Source organism: Biomphalaria glabrata, chromosome 6, assembly GCF_947242115.1.
Source record: "Biomphalaria glabrata chromosome 6, xgBioGlab47.1, whole genome shotgun sequence".
NCBI classification, from domain to species: Eukaryota; Metazoa; Mollusca; class Gastropoda; family Planorbidae; genus Biomphalaria; species Biomphalaria glabrata.
Window position 1 is genome coordinate 11,138,061 of NC_074716.1, and position 17,587 is coordinate 11,155,647.

At 34.9% G+C, this 17,587-nt stretch overlaps 1 protein-coding gene across 1 annotated transcript in view; it reads right to left on the reverse strand.

The window, feature by feature from the left end:
• Nucleotides 1-730: 730 nt before the first annotated feature.
• Nucleotides 731-17,587, reverse strand: part of LOC106068803 (chitinase-3-like protein 1) — a 34,041-nt gene continuing 17,184 nt past the window's right edge. The window contains exons 7-11 of the mRNA XM_056032256.1: nt 13,401-13,559; nt 8,921-9,037; nt 4,342-4,466; nt 3,349-3,373; nt 731-1,041 (exon numbers count right to left, since the gene is read on the reverse strand). Of these exons, the coding sequence (XP_055888231.1) occupies nt 3,364-3,373; nt 4,342-4,466; nt 8,921-9,037; nt 13,401-13,559 (411 nt within the window). The 3' untranslated portion in view covers nt 731-1,041; nt 3,349-3,363. The remainder of the gene's footprint in view (nt 1,042-3,348; nt 3,374-4,341; nt 4,467-8,920; nt 9,038-13,400; nt 13,560-17,587) is intronic.

The following is a 17,587-nucleotide window of genomic DNA, read 5'->3' on the forward strand; positions in this document are numbered from 1 at the left end:
TTGTTGTTTTTTAACTGCTCGTGAAGATTCTTAAGTTTCTCTTGACTTGTTTTTTTTTATAAAACTTATATCAACTCACTTTGTCTGTGTGGTAATTTCTCCGAAACCCATTCTCGGGTCATTGACATAGACAAGACATGAATCAATAAAAAAAGTAAGCAATTAGACAATTAATAAATAGTAAGTAATGTTTTGTTTGGTACCAACAAGAGAAATCAATCCATCAGTATTCGCAGATATGGTTAAATGTGTTAGGCTTATGCACCTTAAATAATTGTTAACTCTATTTCTCCCTCACGCATTCTCTGATCAAGTTAATACCTTAAACAATTAATTTTATTTTACCTAATTTAAGAAAAATACTCGAGTAGTCAATTATTAAATAGTACAAATTATTTTGTTTGATATCGTATAAGGGAAATAACTTGTACATTATTGGTATATATGTACTTTTAAGGACGGAGTTCTCTCTCATTTTTTTTTATATTTAGCTTGTTTGTCAGTCTGCTTGGTATTGGCTTGGCATTTTTTGCTTTTTATATGTTCCTGAAACCGACTTGGTTTAAAAGTATTTACTTGTAAATACTTTCAATGTAGCCACATTTGTATACACATTCCTTTGCGTACTGCTCCATATTGGTTTTAGCATTACATTATCCACATGTTAGCTTTACAAATTGTTTAGGAAATAAGCGTTTATATATTAACATATTTTTTTTTGCTCTTTGTCCCACTATGAAGAACACTGATCTACATAATGATGGAATTCAGCCCTGCCCATCGTCTTTTCATGATAAGTTGGAGAAGATTCCTGCTACATCGTAATCTTTATTTGTAAAAAGATGTGAAAATGACAATTCATCGTTTTAATTTACAAATCGTATCTAATATCAGGAATTAAACATAGGAGCATTTGCAGGAAATTATGGTGTTATTCTTATGCACAATTAGAAGTAAGTCATATCAAATTTAATTGGTAAACTTTTTTAATATTCGATGCCAAAAGTCGTCAATAAATCAAATGTCCAGCCTCGATGTTAGCTGTTGAATAAAAAAAAGAGATCTAACGTTAAATTATGAAATATCAATTTTAAATGTTTTGTGTAGCAAAAGATTTCAGCTATCTTGAAGATTTGTCTGTGGCATTTTACGTATGAAGAGACAATCCTTTCCCTTTGCAAATTCTTGTGTGACTAAAGAGGCCAATCTTGAGGTCATAGGTTAGGCATCAGGTGCCGTTGTACTTTCAACCTTCTTTCTTCTACTGTTGTGTATGGCATCAGCAATCCGGGACCCTTTCTTTTATGCTAGCTCTCCATGTGGATCAACCCAGCTGCTAGCGTGGATTCTGAAGAGCTTCATGTTGGGTTTGCATACTATCAGTATACCTTAATAATGGACGACCAGCGGCTCTCCTGCTTTCTTCTTAGATCACCATACAGCTAAAAGCATTAAACAGCGATAAACGAAAACAATTGGTCAAAATATTTGTAACCGCACAAATTTTTTTTTTATTACAAATTTAAGTACACGACTGATCCAAATTAACTTTTACAATTATACTTCGTATACGCTTTGTTTCTTTTAATATTTTTTTGTTAGATTTTTCTTGTTTTTAAATGTAAAATTTATATGAAAGAAATGACTGATCTCTTAAATCTCTGTTGGCGTAGTTCTAAAGTCCTTGAGGACTGGCAAAAAGGATTGATTGTAAAGCTTCCAAAAAAGGGCTACTTAGCAGACTGCAACAACTGGAGGGGCATTACTCTCCTCTCTGTGCTTGACAAAGTTTTCATCACTGTTTTGTTGATTTCGATCAACAAAGCACTGGCAGCAGCCAGAACCCAAAAATACTGCATTTGCTGGGTATTTTAGTGATGAAACTGCAGATATCTCAGGTACTGAGTAGATGCCTTTGAGTGTTCGGTTTGTTGATTGCGATTGTATTCGACTTCATCAGTTCAGTTCCTGTTGTTCAGAGAGACACGTTGCATGTGTCTAACGCCTTTGTACAGTCTAGATATGAACAAACTACTCGGCCAAGGCTGCCCCGTAATGGCTAGCATTCTTTTTCCATAACTGACCCTAGTGATAGCATTGCTGCTAAATTTAACTCTTTTGTATGAGACACAATGAACTGAAAAGTACGAATCCATTCGAGTTTTAAGTCTCAACTTAGAGATCTTTGACTGTTTCGTGGATCTTAAGAAAACGACTGCAAGTGAAACCAGACAAACTGCCCTTGTGTAGTAAATGTCTCCTCCTCTTGTGTTTCTGATTTGTCTTTTCATTGTCGTCAATTATTCATTTGTTCTTGAACCAGTTTCTATGATGTTTCAGTCTTTTAAACTTAACATAGTGGCCACTCAACAGCATATCAGCAGTCACATTAATGGCATAATCAGAAACCAACTTGACCATCCTGAGGAACACGTCAGAGGTGTCATCTTGAGGAAGGAGAGACTGCTGGCAGAAAAAAACTTGATACCGAATATTGAGTTGCTACTGCCAAAAATTCGCAGTCGACAAACACACTGATAAAAAAACCCATGTTTGTATTTTGGGAGTCATTACAAAACACGGCTTTACGTTAAGTATCTTAATTCTTAAGTTTCTTCATTACGTTTCGCTTTTCGAGCAATACTAATGGTCAGTTCAACTTGTTTTTTGTCTTCATCATAAAACGATGCAAGCGTTGCAATGCAAAGAAGAATATCAGAACTGCACGATAAGCGTTCATCGCCAGCTTGTCCATCGCGACGAAAAGCAATGCATTAGTAAAGTTATTGACAGTTTCGGCAGCCACAGTCAACGTTTGCAGTTTTTGTTTGATCAAACGTAGGGAAGCACGGGCCTCAAGGATAAAGTTAACAATGTGTACAGTAAATACTTTGTTCACGTGTTTAGTTTCGTATTTTTTTATTTGATTAAAAAAAAATTACTGTGCATTTAATATAGATTAGGTATGAGGGCCCAAATGGGATGAGCAGTTCTTTTCTTTAATATTATAACAAGTCAGTTGAGGATACAACTTTGAACCATGAGTGGCAGCTTGCACTCCCCTGCAAAAAATCCTGCGGGCGCCCATGATTATAGGAGATATTGTCCTTTGTTTCGCATTTTCCTTTGTAAATATCAACTATTTATAAGCTTATATTACTGTGCGATGTTTCTGGACAAAAAATGGGAGGGGCCAATAGAGTGCCTTGCTCTTTTCAATGACCTATACATCTTTTTTCGGACTCTTGTTGTATTCGTTAGGCCGTTTTTTTAGATTCTGTCTCTGATTAAATCTCTCTCTCTCTCTCTTTCCCTTTCTCTCACTCTCTCTCTCTCTCTTTTTATTACCTTTTCATCTATCTGTCAAGGCTTTCTGAAAGAAAAGAAAGAATTTTATTTTTATTCTAAGCAACCAAAGAAAAAATAGAATTGGAAAATTAAACATTATTAACATTATTAATAGATTTATATAAGGCCACATTAATACATGCATAGTATTTTTACTCATTCAATAGACCAAGACTATGAGATATATATATATAGAGAGAAAGAGATAGATAGATAGATAGATAGATAGATAGATAGATAGATAGATAGATAGATAGATTGATAGATAGATAGATAGATAGATAGATAGATAGATAGATAGATAGATAGATAGATAGATAGATAGACAGATAGATAGATAGATAGATAGATAGATAGATAGATAGATAGATTACTTTAACTGGCTATTAGCTAAAACCAGGAAATATTCCTTGGGGAATCGGCTATCCCATACACTCAGCAAGTACTCCCAGTGATACATCTGATTATCTATCCCATGTCAGGGGGAGGTATGGCAAGAATGAATGTTACTTTGATATTTTGGTATGATTGTTGTATCCCCTTGTTGTGAATGTGAATAGTGTTGCACGTATTGTGAACTGAGTGATTAAGTCTTCGTTGAATGTGCGAGAGAATGTGTTAAGTTAGTGAGGTCTTGCTCCCTGTCCAGGAAGGTTGGACGTTTACTTCCTGGACAGGTGTTTGTTTATAAATATTAATATTTATTGTGCATCTTCTGAGCTATATTGGATATTAAAATATATTTTTATATTCTTAAAGATCTGGAGTTGGATTTGGTGTGTATTAATTATAATTGTTCTTAGTTGTAATATTTAAGACTTTAAGAATCAAGTAATATTTGTTCGTATAAGTGAAACCCCCTAGTGAGCCAAGTTAAGAAACACAACAGCACAAAAGACAAGCGTATAATCTGAACCCTGACACCCCATTTCCTCTGCAAGTATATCCAAGAAAATGTATATTTAAATGTTAAACAAAATTAAATATAATTACCGACACTCTTCTAGTACAGTTCTCATAAGAGGAAATTTTCCTTTACCACAATTTCCACTAAAATCATCTGCAGACATATCTAAAAGTTCAAATCCGGCTAATCCATTTTTTTTAACATACTTGATCTGAAACACATACACTATATAGTAGCGATTTCGTTAAAGACAATACAAATATATTATCACGTTTAACTTAATTTAGATTCTTTTTAAACGAAAATGAAAGTCTTATTAAAAAAACATATTTGGGCCAAGTTAATAATATATTAGAATATGCATCCTATCTTTGGGACTTCTCAACTCAAGAAAACATTAAGAAATTGGAAAAGACACAAAATAAAGTAGTGAGATTCATAACAAACGAATAGCTACCAGACATTTGACTAGAGTAACACCTTTAGTTAAATCACTAAATTTAATAAGCCTTCAGGACAGAAGACTTAAAAGTAAAGTAGCAATTATAAATAAAACACTGAAACATAATCTTGAAATACAAAAACAAAATTTAATAAAATACTCTGAAAGGCACAAAGATAAAGGCACATTTCTCGTTCCATATGCTAGGACAAATTTTTTACAAATACTCCTTCTTCCCTAGTGCTATTAGCCATCCAGGAAAACCAGTGACTTGGCAGAATTTAAGTCATTGGTTAATATGCATGACTAAATGCATGACGCGTAGGACGTAATCATCTTCTTTTTTGAAGTAACGTCTGTATTATATAAGATAAGATAAGGACTGTGCCCCTTCAATGTTAATTAAATGTGTATATTTTGAAGTTCAGCAAGCATTATTGATTCATTTCTGGATTTAAATATATGTTGTGTGAACGGACCGCAAGTCAGGCTGTTAGTTTTTAATAGTTATACATCTACATTTACATCTGGATCTAACAACACCACAAACGTAGGTTGAATTTCATAGAAGGGAGACGTATTAATAAAGATCAGTTTTGTACTTATACTAAATCTAGTAGTTAATTTGAATACTTTATATTTGATACAGTTTATTTGTAAATGCTGTATTATAAGTTTGTGTTTGAGAATCAAAGTTTCTGTGTTTGAATTAAAAAGGATCTTCTTCATTGAATCTAACAAGTTACATTTAGAACTAGACATTATATAAAAGACACAGCACGTCACAGTAATTCATCTTGTCAGCTGACATCTTCAAACAAAGCGTAACTCATCTTATCAGATAACAACTTCAAGTAAAGAATCCTCAGCATCACGGTTATAAGATCTCAGCACTCCTGACAAAGGCAAAAGATTATTAAAGAACCCCTCAAGATCATATTCGCCGTGACATCTGGAATCATCTACAAAGACCATCAAAGATCTTCATGACCGTGATAAAAGAAATAATAAATAAAACTATACAGAAAAACTAATGCTAAAGTATTTCTTTTTGTCATGTATTTGAAATTATAACTGACAAGTTTAGAGAAGGCACACCAGTGGCGTAACTAAGGGGGGGGGGATAATTTTAAAATCCCCCCTGGCCCCCACCTAGGGGGGGCCCCCAAATGGGTGTCCGAAATTTATTTGTAAATACATAAATTAATATATTTGATTGACAAATAGTGTCAACGGGTGTCTTTTTTTAATCAACATTTATGGATTAAATTTATCACAAAGACTAAACCTAGATATTTTAAAAATATTTTTGCCGCAGAGATCAGTTTTTTAAAATGGAATCAGATGTTCATTTTAAACTTTGTTGCCACGAATAAAACTGCATGATATACAGCGAATTCCAGGTATCTTGTTACCTTTAGTAATAATAGATCTAAATTGCGAGTATTATATGGCTACACTAATTAACCTTGAAGCAAAATTTACAGAATCGAGTATAACTAAAAGTTATTCTTAACAATGCTAAAATTGTCCATTTTTCGGGTTTGGCGTCTATAATTTCAGTATTAAACTTCACACTCGAGTTATTACCCCTCTATTCATCTTTCCTCAATCCAATGGAAACTCTCTCTTTTTATTTACATCTAATGATCTAGTCCTTTTGCTTTCGCACAAAACATAAACAAAAAATAATGACGTAATATCATATAATATTAATACATCCTTCCTATTGAAGTTATTATCACACCCTTCCTTTTAAAGTTCTTAATAGTGATATCTACTAGCAGGGCCGGCCCTAGCATTTGCGGGGCCCTATGCAAAACGGATCGCGAGGGGCCTACTCTGGGTAGGGATAAGCATAATGTCAAAATTATTTTTTTTTTGGAATTAGAAAATAGGCCTACTTTCGTCTTTGCAATAAATTTTTATCAAATGAAAGCTCGCAATGCCACTTTTTATTTATTGGCACCCCAAAACGTCAATTTCGTCTATTCTTCAGGAGATTTGAATAAATTCAAAAAAAGTTCAGGACTTTATCGTATATTTTGCCTTTTCATGAGATTTCCTGGAGGCCCTGAAAAATCAGGAGGTCGCGAAAACCCTGTTATTTTATATACGTTATAATTGTTTAATTTAATAATGTACACTTGGAATTAGCGCGGGGCCTATGAAAGCGCGGCGCCCACTGCGACCGGCACTGTCTACTAGGAACTTTAACAATTCGTCCACTTCTGGTTGTCTTGACTGGCACAACAAGTTCTCTAGACATTGGTCTATAACTGTCTGTTTCGTTTGTTCCAACAGTTTGCAGTTCATTGTCTTCATCGGTATCATAGTACCCAGAGATGTCTTCATCGAAACTCTTATTTAAAAAGCGTTGATTTCTTCTGTATGTTTTTCCATCGTTTGTCTTTATGATGTAAGATCTGGGTGATGAATGTTTTTTATGACAACTGCTTTCTTCCATGTTTGATCTAGACGAACTCTCCGACAGAATAATCTTTAGGTAGTTTTGCTTTTGCATCGTATTTCACTTTGCTTTTCATCTGTCGTTCGTTGAGTAATGTCTCTGCATTTTCAGCTACCAATGGTTTCAATAGTTTGTGATCAGTTGGAATGATTCCCTGAGTCTTCTACTCGTCAGCAGTTGTGATGGTGAATACGGCAGTCCGTCTATCGGAGTATTTCTATACTCGAGCATAACGAGATATGGATCTTTCCCACTTTTGTATACCCTGAATCCTTTTGCTTTCGCACAAAACATAAACAACCAACAATGACGTAATGCCATATAATATTAGCACAGAATCTTCTTCATGCAGTGGAAAATTAAGAATTTATTGCCTATCTGGAATTCTGGTCAAAGCTCCTGTGCCCAATTAATATAGTTCGGAAGAAACTACAAAAGTCTGGACTGCATATAAAGGAAGCTGCTGAAGAAATTAGTACCCTTTCATGCTTTCTGCAAAATGATGAGAAACTGACAAAAACCCAATCCGTCGAAAAAGCAAAAGAAGGTAGTGAATACTATGTATTCCCTGTAATCAAAACAACCATATGAAAGAAAAGACTTGATGGGAAGTTGAGTTCTAATGTAGGACTGTCAATACAACTGCAATTCAAACGTGTTGTGACAGAAGTGCTGGACAGATTTCATATGGAAATGAAGGGCAGATTCCAAAGGCTGGAAAGAAAATGGATACCTTTGGGTTTCTTCTTGAACCAAGACACCTGTTAGAAGACACGCTTGTGACAAACTGTGCTACTTTTCCTGTTTGTATGATGAAATAAATGGAAAATCGCTTGTTCAATGATGTCATTGATGCACGAGCACTTTTCATCAACAAACCAGTAATACAATCATCAATAGACATATTGAGGAAACAGGCTTCATATGGGAATTACGTGTGATCAAACTTTGCAACCTCCTCCGAATACTGCTAACTCAGGCCACTTCCATTACGTCATGTGAGAGATCATTCTCAAAGCTCAAGTTCATCAAAAACTATCTCAGGAGCACAATGACGCAGAAAGGCTTATCATGGCCTTAATGTCAGTGAAGTCACAAATACTAGAAAGTATCGATGTAGTTGATGTTATAGATGTCTTTGCTGCACAGAATGCACGACGTGAAGCGATATCAATTTAGATTTGTCACGTGTGCATTATTTAACTAATAAACAAAGGTATTATTCATTAAAAGAGTCTTGATGATTACTTTTTGTTAAGTTTACTGATATACGGAACCAATTTGATTTGGAGCTTATATATTTTTGCGTACATCATCTCATGACATATGTCGAATGTCAAAATGCAAGGGGCCCCCAAAGAGGTCAATCCCCCCAGGCCCCCAAATCCCTAGTTACGCCCCTGAGACACACTATGTATTAGTCCACCTCCTCTTGTTGTTTGGCATATAGCGTTACACAAGAAATGAACCTGGTTTTTTTTTAATTCTGAAACCTGGTGTGTAATAGTAAAATAGCACCTACCTAAATAAATAGTAAATAGAAATCAAATACCTGTATTTAGTGTAGTATATATAGGTCTGTGGTTTTATATTATTTAACATTTTTAACTTCTTTTATAGAACATTAACTTTTATAATGTCTTTTACTAAAATTTTGGGCTATAACGTTAAAATGTTTTTACAACTCTCTGACCGAAATCTAAAAACTTGGAAGATAGTTCCTTCTTCAAATTAAGAATTAAGAAAGGAATACCTTCTCAACCATACTTATCTCGTCGTCGTAGTATATCACATTGCGACCCACCATTGCGATAGGACATTGTTCATACACTCTTGTGACATTGCTACGCCCTTTTTTATATTCGCAGACCTGATATAGAAATGTGCAGTATTTAAAAAATGAAAAATATAGATATAGATATGTTTACTATTTAACAGATCTGTATATAACATATATTATTATAACTTCCTGGAAACGATATTTATTTATGTGTCGGGCAAGCGCGAAATTCATGCCTTCTATAGTATGCCTATCGTATTGAAGCAAAGTGAGAGATAATCACTTTCCTACTTTGCCTAGGCATTCTAGAGAAGCAAAAAACTATAAATAAAAGTACCTTTTTTTTCTATGGCGAAATATGACAAAAATGAATTGCACTGAAGCCTTGTTTAATGAACTTGTCCACGATCATTATAACACAACGTTATATCAGATTTATCAATATCTAGTCAAGTGATCCCTTCTAGGTGTTCATATTTGCCTTGATTACGTAATAGATCTATTTTCTTTCGTTTTACATACAACACAATTTTGAAACATCTTTTGTATCAACTTTTTACAATTGTACAATTAGGTTGTACAAAGCATTATTATTATTATTATTATTATTATTGCTTTTATATAGCGCTACTTTCATGCTTATAGCATGCTCATAGCGCTTTTGGTCCAATCTCTTTTGTGGACCAGTGTACAGGGGAGGGGGTATGTAGGAGTATTGTATTTTAGTGAAGAATTTACATTTTTAAACAAAAAAAAATCTGGGACTAATATATGTTGTATATGCTATTTATTAAATTCTTATATTGAGTCTCCCTATCCCTTACCCTATAATGTCAAAGGAAATCATTAGCAATAATTATAAAATGGAGAAAGGACTCTTACATGATTAATCGTTTTCCATCTATCGTCTCTCCCCCCCCCCCTTTTCCGCCCAAAACATGACGTTTTAACCCTTAAAACGTGTGTGGTAGTTTAGCCTCTAAACATCAGAATTGTAATTCCGTTTTGTATGCACTCATTGTAAAAAAGCTCAGCACTTTAAGGGTTAACTACGTCTTAGTTTTAATCCAACTGGTAAAGAACAGTTAGTCATGACCTTGCCACGAAATTATTCTGTTCTAAAACTAAACCAGAGAAAATATAAACAAGCTTGTTTTTCAAATATGATCTTGAAGCGCTTACGTTACGTGATAACCCACAAAAGCCACTAGTTCAGTAAGACACTCAATAAAATCCCTATCTTCATCTACGAGACACTAAAGTTCCCTTATCCTGGACAGGAAACAAAGACCACAATAACCAACTATGATTTACCTTCCATTCAAAAACCTTCTCACAAAGCAGGACAAACCAAAACAAAAACAATCTTAAAAGTAAACAAATTTAATTATAGCATTTATATAGCGCTACTATCTTACATATAGCATGCTCAGAGCGTTGTGCTCCAATCTCATTCGTTGACCGGTGGGGGGCGGGGGTGTATCTGGGAGTTTTCCCGTGCTGCCTCTAAAACACAACTCTGCTCGAGTCGGGTGTAGAACCTCGAGCACCCTTTCTAGGTAGCCAAGCCAATCAAATTCAAGCGTACTTAGCCTCTCGACTGCGCTTCCCACAAACATCTGAATTCCCCCCCCCCCCCATCCAGCTAGCTTTGATCTAGTTATTTGCCAAAACGTATTACATTGGGCATGACAACTTTTCTAATAAATCCTACTTCCATCTTAATGTAACATCTGTCACGCGCCGCTGGGAAAATGGCCTCCATTGTCATGTGACTCTGGGAGGTGTGCTTAATTAAAATCAATTAGTTGTAGTAATAAATTAGTTTTTGGTGACGTTAGCTCTAGGGCCTTTCTAACGCCATCCTAGACCAGCAAGTGATACAGATCGGAAACAGAGCAAACAGGCAGAATGCAATAGAGAAAAGAATCCCTTTAGTAAACAGGATAAAAATGTTTAATGTAAACAAAGAAAATGGAGGAAAGATTACAAATATGATACGTTTAATTATACATCGTAAATTAACTGATCTATAAGAAGAGATAAATCATCACATTGACTGCTGACTGTTTAAATGTGTAAATGCCCTATTGTTCGTATGACTTAGCTCTTAGGTTCCTGGGTTCGGTCTATGTCTCAGTTTATCCCTCTGCCTTGGTACTGTTTTAGTCTGCTAGCATGAGCATCAGCTTGGGAGGTGCCAGCTCCAGCTAAAATACCGTAGTTGAATTAGTAATAGCCAGGCCGCTTTTATGTGTCCTCGAAGAGGAACAGCCCAGCGGGGATGGGGGCAAAATCAACGATGATTAGGCAGGGCGCGGCTGCTGAGACTAGACTTCGGGTAAACTTAGTACTCAGTGTTCGCTGATGCCAAGGTTCCTTCCTCCAGCCACAGAGTTAATGGTGAGTTCAGCAGGACCAGGTGTTCTAGAAGTCGTGGTATTGAGCCAGGAGGGCTAATGGGGATTTCGATATAGTAGCAGGGAGGAATCGATGATTCGAATCCCGTAGCAGGCAGAAATTCCGCATAAAACAGGAAGAGTGCGGATTCTGCGACAGGCAGGAATTCCGCACAACAGGAACCATTCGGTGTCTCCAGTCGCAATCAGGCTGAAATAAAACACCGAGGTAAATATATTCAATATATAAAAGGGCATCTTGTTCTCCGCGGGCAATAGCGGTAAATGAGAGAATCATTTAGTTAAATTAACATTTACAAACAATGCAGGTATGTGATCAGATCAATACATGGGGAATGATCATAATACAATTGGGGGGAGGGGGTTAGACATAAACAAGAACAATGGATAGTGGTATTGATCATTACGTGGGCCTTGAACAATAGAGTGTAGAGAGCTCCCGTTCAAAGGGGCACAACTCTCGGCTAAGTAGAATGGACAAGGGGAGATAATTTACAATCATCAAGGCAATCAGCCAAGATAAAAGAAAAAAGATAACTTGTACAAATATACATATGGTTGCGACAATTATCAATTGACGCAATGTAGAGATAATAATATTAACACATAGTAGACGTATGTTAATGCAATTAAATATGTATGCTACACATGAAATAATTATGTTTCCTACTTACGCAAGTGAGAAATACACAATGCATATATTAACTCTTTCTCTCCTAATCGACGATACCATCGTTGATTTTGACCTCATTAAAATAAATTAATGTTTAATTTCATAAACGTGACTTATACGTGTTATATAAAAAGAGTATGCATTTCCCTTTAATTGTATACCAAATACAACATTTTCTGATAACAAACAACAAAGCTACTGAAGCCCAATCATAACAGGGGTAGTGAAATAGTAATGAGCAAATGAAGAATTCCTTCAAAACGTGGACAAATAATTACGGAAAGAAAGAGTTAAGTAAAAAGGAAATAAACTAAGTCCAAATTACAACAGTCCAGCAATGAACATAATCTTACCACAAGGTCCACGTGAACAGAACAAGAAGTAAGGGAGAGCACAATGAATGGAATCAGTGAATGAACGCCCCTCAACGTTCTAATTAAAATGTGACGACTGCTCGCGAGTGGAGAAGGAACACGACAACGTAGTGGTCAATGTGGTCGAGTAAATCTAGCGAGAAGAGGAAAAGGTGGAGTTTGGGGGCAAACTTGGACTTAGAAGGGGAAAATAACAAGAATTAAATAATTTAATAATAATTTATGCTGTGATAAAATTGAATGACACTGTCAGTAAGCTTTTGGGCATTGACAGCATCCAATCCTACTTCTGGACTAGCTCCAGCTGAAATAACCTGCCCAGTGTGCAGCCGAACATTTCGGGCTCACATAGGTCTCACACAGCCAGATCAGGAGGCATAAAACCCCAGTGCATAGCCCCCAGCCCAATAGATGACAAAGTGGTCATCATTGAACCACGATGGACGAACTATATATATATATATTAGTACCTAACACTCGTGTGACTCATAATTCTTAATTCAATGATAAAGTTGTATTGGCTTTGTCGCAAAAAAAAAAAGATTTCAATACAAATATTATCTTACAATCAAACTTTGAATATGTTTATAATAAGTTCTTATTATTTTTCATTCTAACATGGAGCACTTTAGAAGGGTTAAAATATTAATATGGTTTGTCAACGCCTGATTGGAATATCGGTCCTATATTCTCCTGAGTGACTATAACTATTATCGAGAAGTAACCTAGTAGATTTTGAAGGAAGGATGACCTAATCATTAGTGAAATAGTCCTAATCATTAGTGAAATAGTCCTAATTATTAGTGAAATAGTCCTAATCATTCGTGAAATAGTCCTAATCATTAGTGAAATAGTCCTAATCATTCGTGAAATAGTCCTAATCATTAGTGAAATAGTCCTAAACAATTATTGTTATTGAACAGCAGTATTGGTGTCCGGTTTTTTTTTTTTATATTTCGGTGATATTATAAAAATGCAATACTTACTTCACCATAATTATTAAATTGAATCCTGTCATAGTTTGGTAATATTGTAGGATCCAAGTTGTACTTGTATTCATAGAAAAAGGTGGCCATAAGATACAAACTAAGGATTGTCTTTTCTTTGATTCCACCTTTCGCCATAACAGAGTTAACATAATATTCCTGGTGACATAAATAGTTACTATTAAATGCTATGCTCTTAATACCTCTGATTCTATTATCGATGGCAGTTTAATAAAAGCATATGTCAGAAATCATCTAATAGTTCTTAGAAACAATTCAGTATAAATATTTTTTTTACATTAAAACAATATATTTCCATTTAGACTAATATAGAAAAAAGAAGATAATCAACGTACTCATTTGTTAATCTACTCGAGCAAGTTAATTAGAGAAACTCTGCTAAGTCATTAACAGTCATATTCACTCCATCCGTTCCATTCTATTACTGTCTTATAACATAGGGAAGAAAAGGCACTAGTACCCATTTGTCCTAGCGTAATGCATAAGAAATGTACCTTTATCTTTATCTTCTTTTCAGTATTTTACTTTGTAATTTTTTTTATTTTTTTTTACCGTTTTATATTGTAAAAACTTCTATCAATAAACTCTGACCAGATTCTGCTAAAGGTCGGATTGGACAATAAAGACTTTAGACACTTCTTTTCATTCAGCAGCTTATTCAAGCGATCAACGTTGGAGGAGCAACAAAAGTTCCACATAGAAGTGCTATATTCACTCAGTCGCCACTATGCCATCACTGGCGCAGAGTAAAACATTTGGCGGCACATAGCCTCTGTATATCGAATCCGGGTTTTCTTAGTCACATAAAATGCTGCAATCAAACTTAATCTTCGAAATCAAAGACATCGCCCACTTATTCGCGTCTCCTACGTTCTTGCGGCATTCTTTTTTTTTACAATGCCTCTATTCAACTCGTAACTTCGTGGAAACTTTCTGAAACCGTCTGGGTGGAATCTCCTGGACACGGATCTCGAAAACGACTCTAACGAATTTCCTAGAAATTTGACTGTTACTGTATTTTGACGGGAAAATAATTACTTCTTCGTTAAATGTCAAACGTATTTTAGAGACATGTTTTGGTTATATCTTGTGTTATCTTCCAAAATAATACAGATCCCGTTCAAGCTTACACCACGAACAGAAACGAAAGGAGTGAAACACTGAAACTGCAAGAACTACACTACAACAAATGTCGATAAGGATCAATAAAGCAGTCTTAGTCTTAGAGAGAGGTGGGAACCTTGTTTCTTTCAATTGAAAATTCAAGCATTTTAATGCAACTATACACACTCCGAACTGAGGGTCCCGTGTTCGAATCCAGGTGAAGAATAGAATTTTCAATTTTAGGAACTTTCGGACGCTTCTCAGTCCACCCAACTCTGGTTACTCGACATTAGTTGGGAAAAAGTAAAGGTGGTTGACCAAAGAAACAGATGACCTTTACATCATCAGCCTCATAGATCGCAAGGTCTGAAAGGGGAACTTTACTTTTACTTTACTAAAATACAGCTTTTAAAAACACGGACATTCCTATCTACATCATTTTGGGCGAAATACCTTTTGTCATCTTTTACTTTTCCTTATGGGGCATGGGTATGCTTTTTGTAACTTGTAATGTAATATCAATAATACTTTTGTGTAAACCCCGTTGAGACTTAACAATCTGTGTGTGTGTGTTTGTGGGTGTGTGTGTTTGGTATCGAACAAGGGAAAGAAATAGTACTTGACTGATTGGTGGTATAAGTTGAATTAGCCCTTTGATACTTTGTAGGTCGCCGCTTTAAAGACAATTATAAATAAATTTTCATAAGCACTTCCCTGGCACAGCTGTTAGTGTGTTGGCTTGAGAAACCTTAAAAAGGTTTGAGCCCTTGGGTTCGAATTCATGTCGTTCCAATATTTTTTTATAAATGCATTTAAAAAGCTACCACGGAAAATTTACACCAAAATTCTTTCTTTCTTTCTCTCTCTCTATCTCTCTCTCTCTCTACGGTTTTTTTTTTCTTAAAAGCAAACCTTTTAGTGAATAAAATTAATTATGCAAGCGATTTTTTTTTTATAAAAATACACCAATTCTAAAACAAAACATAAATGTTTACAATATGATAACAAAGAATGATATGTTTTTGTCTTTTCAGTAGCACTTGAAATGTACAAGAAATATTCACAATAAATATAAATTTATATTAGTTATCTGTTTTTGTTTCTGGTACACTAGCTATTAAAATTAAAAGCAAAACATATATGTTTATTTCTAAAGGCTAAGAATGCACTTTGTATGTAAATGTCACGCAATTTTTTGGAATGGACTAAAAATTGGACTTTATATACACTGACTTTCGTGCAGTAGCGTGACGGCTGCGGCAAAACTATACTAAACTAGTCCCCTCAGAAAAAAAAAACTACTCAGAGTTTGTTTAGTGCCACGATCAGGATAAAAGCCACTTTTTGTGTATTTGGTCTGTTGGTCTGTCTGTCCGTCAAGTTTAGATCGAAAAAAAAAGACTAAAAACAGAGTTGCCTACAAGTATGCATCTTGCGTATTTAGTACGCAAATGGACACGAAAATTCGCAAGTACGGTTTATCATCTAAAAATACGCATTTCCCCCGCGAAACAACAATAATAATAATAATAATAAACAAAAGGTTATTGCTAATCATATAGATCTATATAGATCAGTGCGTCAATGCCTGGAAATGGACTATTCTAAGTGCACTACCAGATATAGCATACCTTATTTTTTTCTCGCGTTGACGCGCGAAAATTTAAACTAATTAGATCTACTAGTTCTTGCTGATGCTAATAATATAGATCTAGATGTGACCTGGTATGTTCTAGACTTAATTAGAACTAGAACTAACATAGATCTAAATTTAGACTACTGACTCGGTCTTGTAGCTATAGTATCTAGATCTAGTTATGTGCAACTTAAAAATGTACCTCAACTTCTGCCATCTTATTAAGAGATGTATTGATCTCCTCTCTTATCATTGATGGATTCTAAAATAAAAAGGTGCAAATTTGGCTGTTTTAACTTTACATAGATCTAGGTCTAGATCTAGATTGTAGTATTTCACAGTCAGGACAGTAGCTTACAATTCCGTAAGATTATTAAATAGCTTAAAATAGCCTATGCACATTAAAACCAACAAACCGTTCATGAATCTCCCCCTACACTCTAGATTTAGATTCGATATTTGTAATCAGCACCAGAATACAAATGAAAGTGAGAAGGGCAGAGGTTTTAATAGCATGACAAAGGGAATCAAATGATGTGCCCTGATTCTAAAATTTCAGAAAAGTAGGAAGATCTAAAGCTACCGATATAGTCACTAGTGACTAGTGTCTTAGCTATGTTCCATTACTTAAAAAAGCATAAATTCAAAGAATGAAATTAGGGATATTCAAGGCTCGGTGTGATGACAAAAGAAAAGCCTTTGCTTATGCAGAAAAAAAAGCATTAGCTTTTTTATCCCATGTGCCCTTCTTCAACACATCTGTTTGTTTTCAAGCATAAGAACCTAGAATAAATAGCCTTATCTTACAACAGTTAGGGAGCTTATATCATTCAGAAGACTCTATAGCTCAGCTTCTATATTAGAACCAAGTTCAGTGACTAGCTAGGATTGTATTTCTTTTAATTAAAACAAATCTTTATTTTAAATGGTGATTGTAGAGGATGCCTAAGCTTTCATTGTTGAATCTGCAAATAATGGTTTGAAAATGAAAATATGAATTCTTTCAAAATGTGATCAAATATTTCCAGTGTCTGCATTCTGGTACCTTGCAAAGAAATCGCCCTTAAACAAAACTAGATGTCACTGATGCAGCCAAGCAAACCATTACATCTGGTTTAAGTCTGAATTCACGTCTAGCATAATGTCCCATTCTTTTAAATGAATTTTCTGTCTGTTCAATTATGGAATCAGGAATAAAACACTAGAAGCATTATGACCCTAACATCATTGCCAAGTGTAAAGAACGTATTCTATTCTAGAAAAGTCTATGAACTATGACAAAGACTAACAGTGTAAACATTTTGTAAACTCTATGATGTATTAATTTTTTGAATTGCTGCATGCGTGTATCATACGAGTTTGAAAGATTTTTAGTCTTTCCTGAGTATATTTCTTAATATTTAGGAAAATACACATTTGCCCCTCA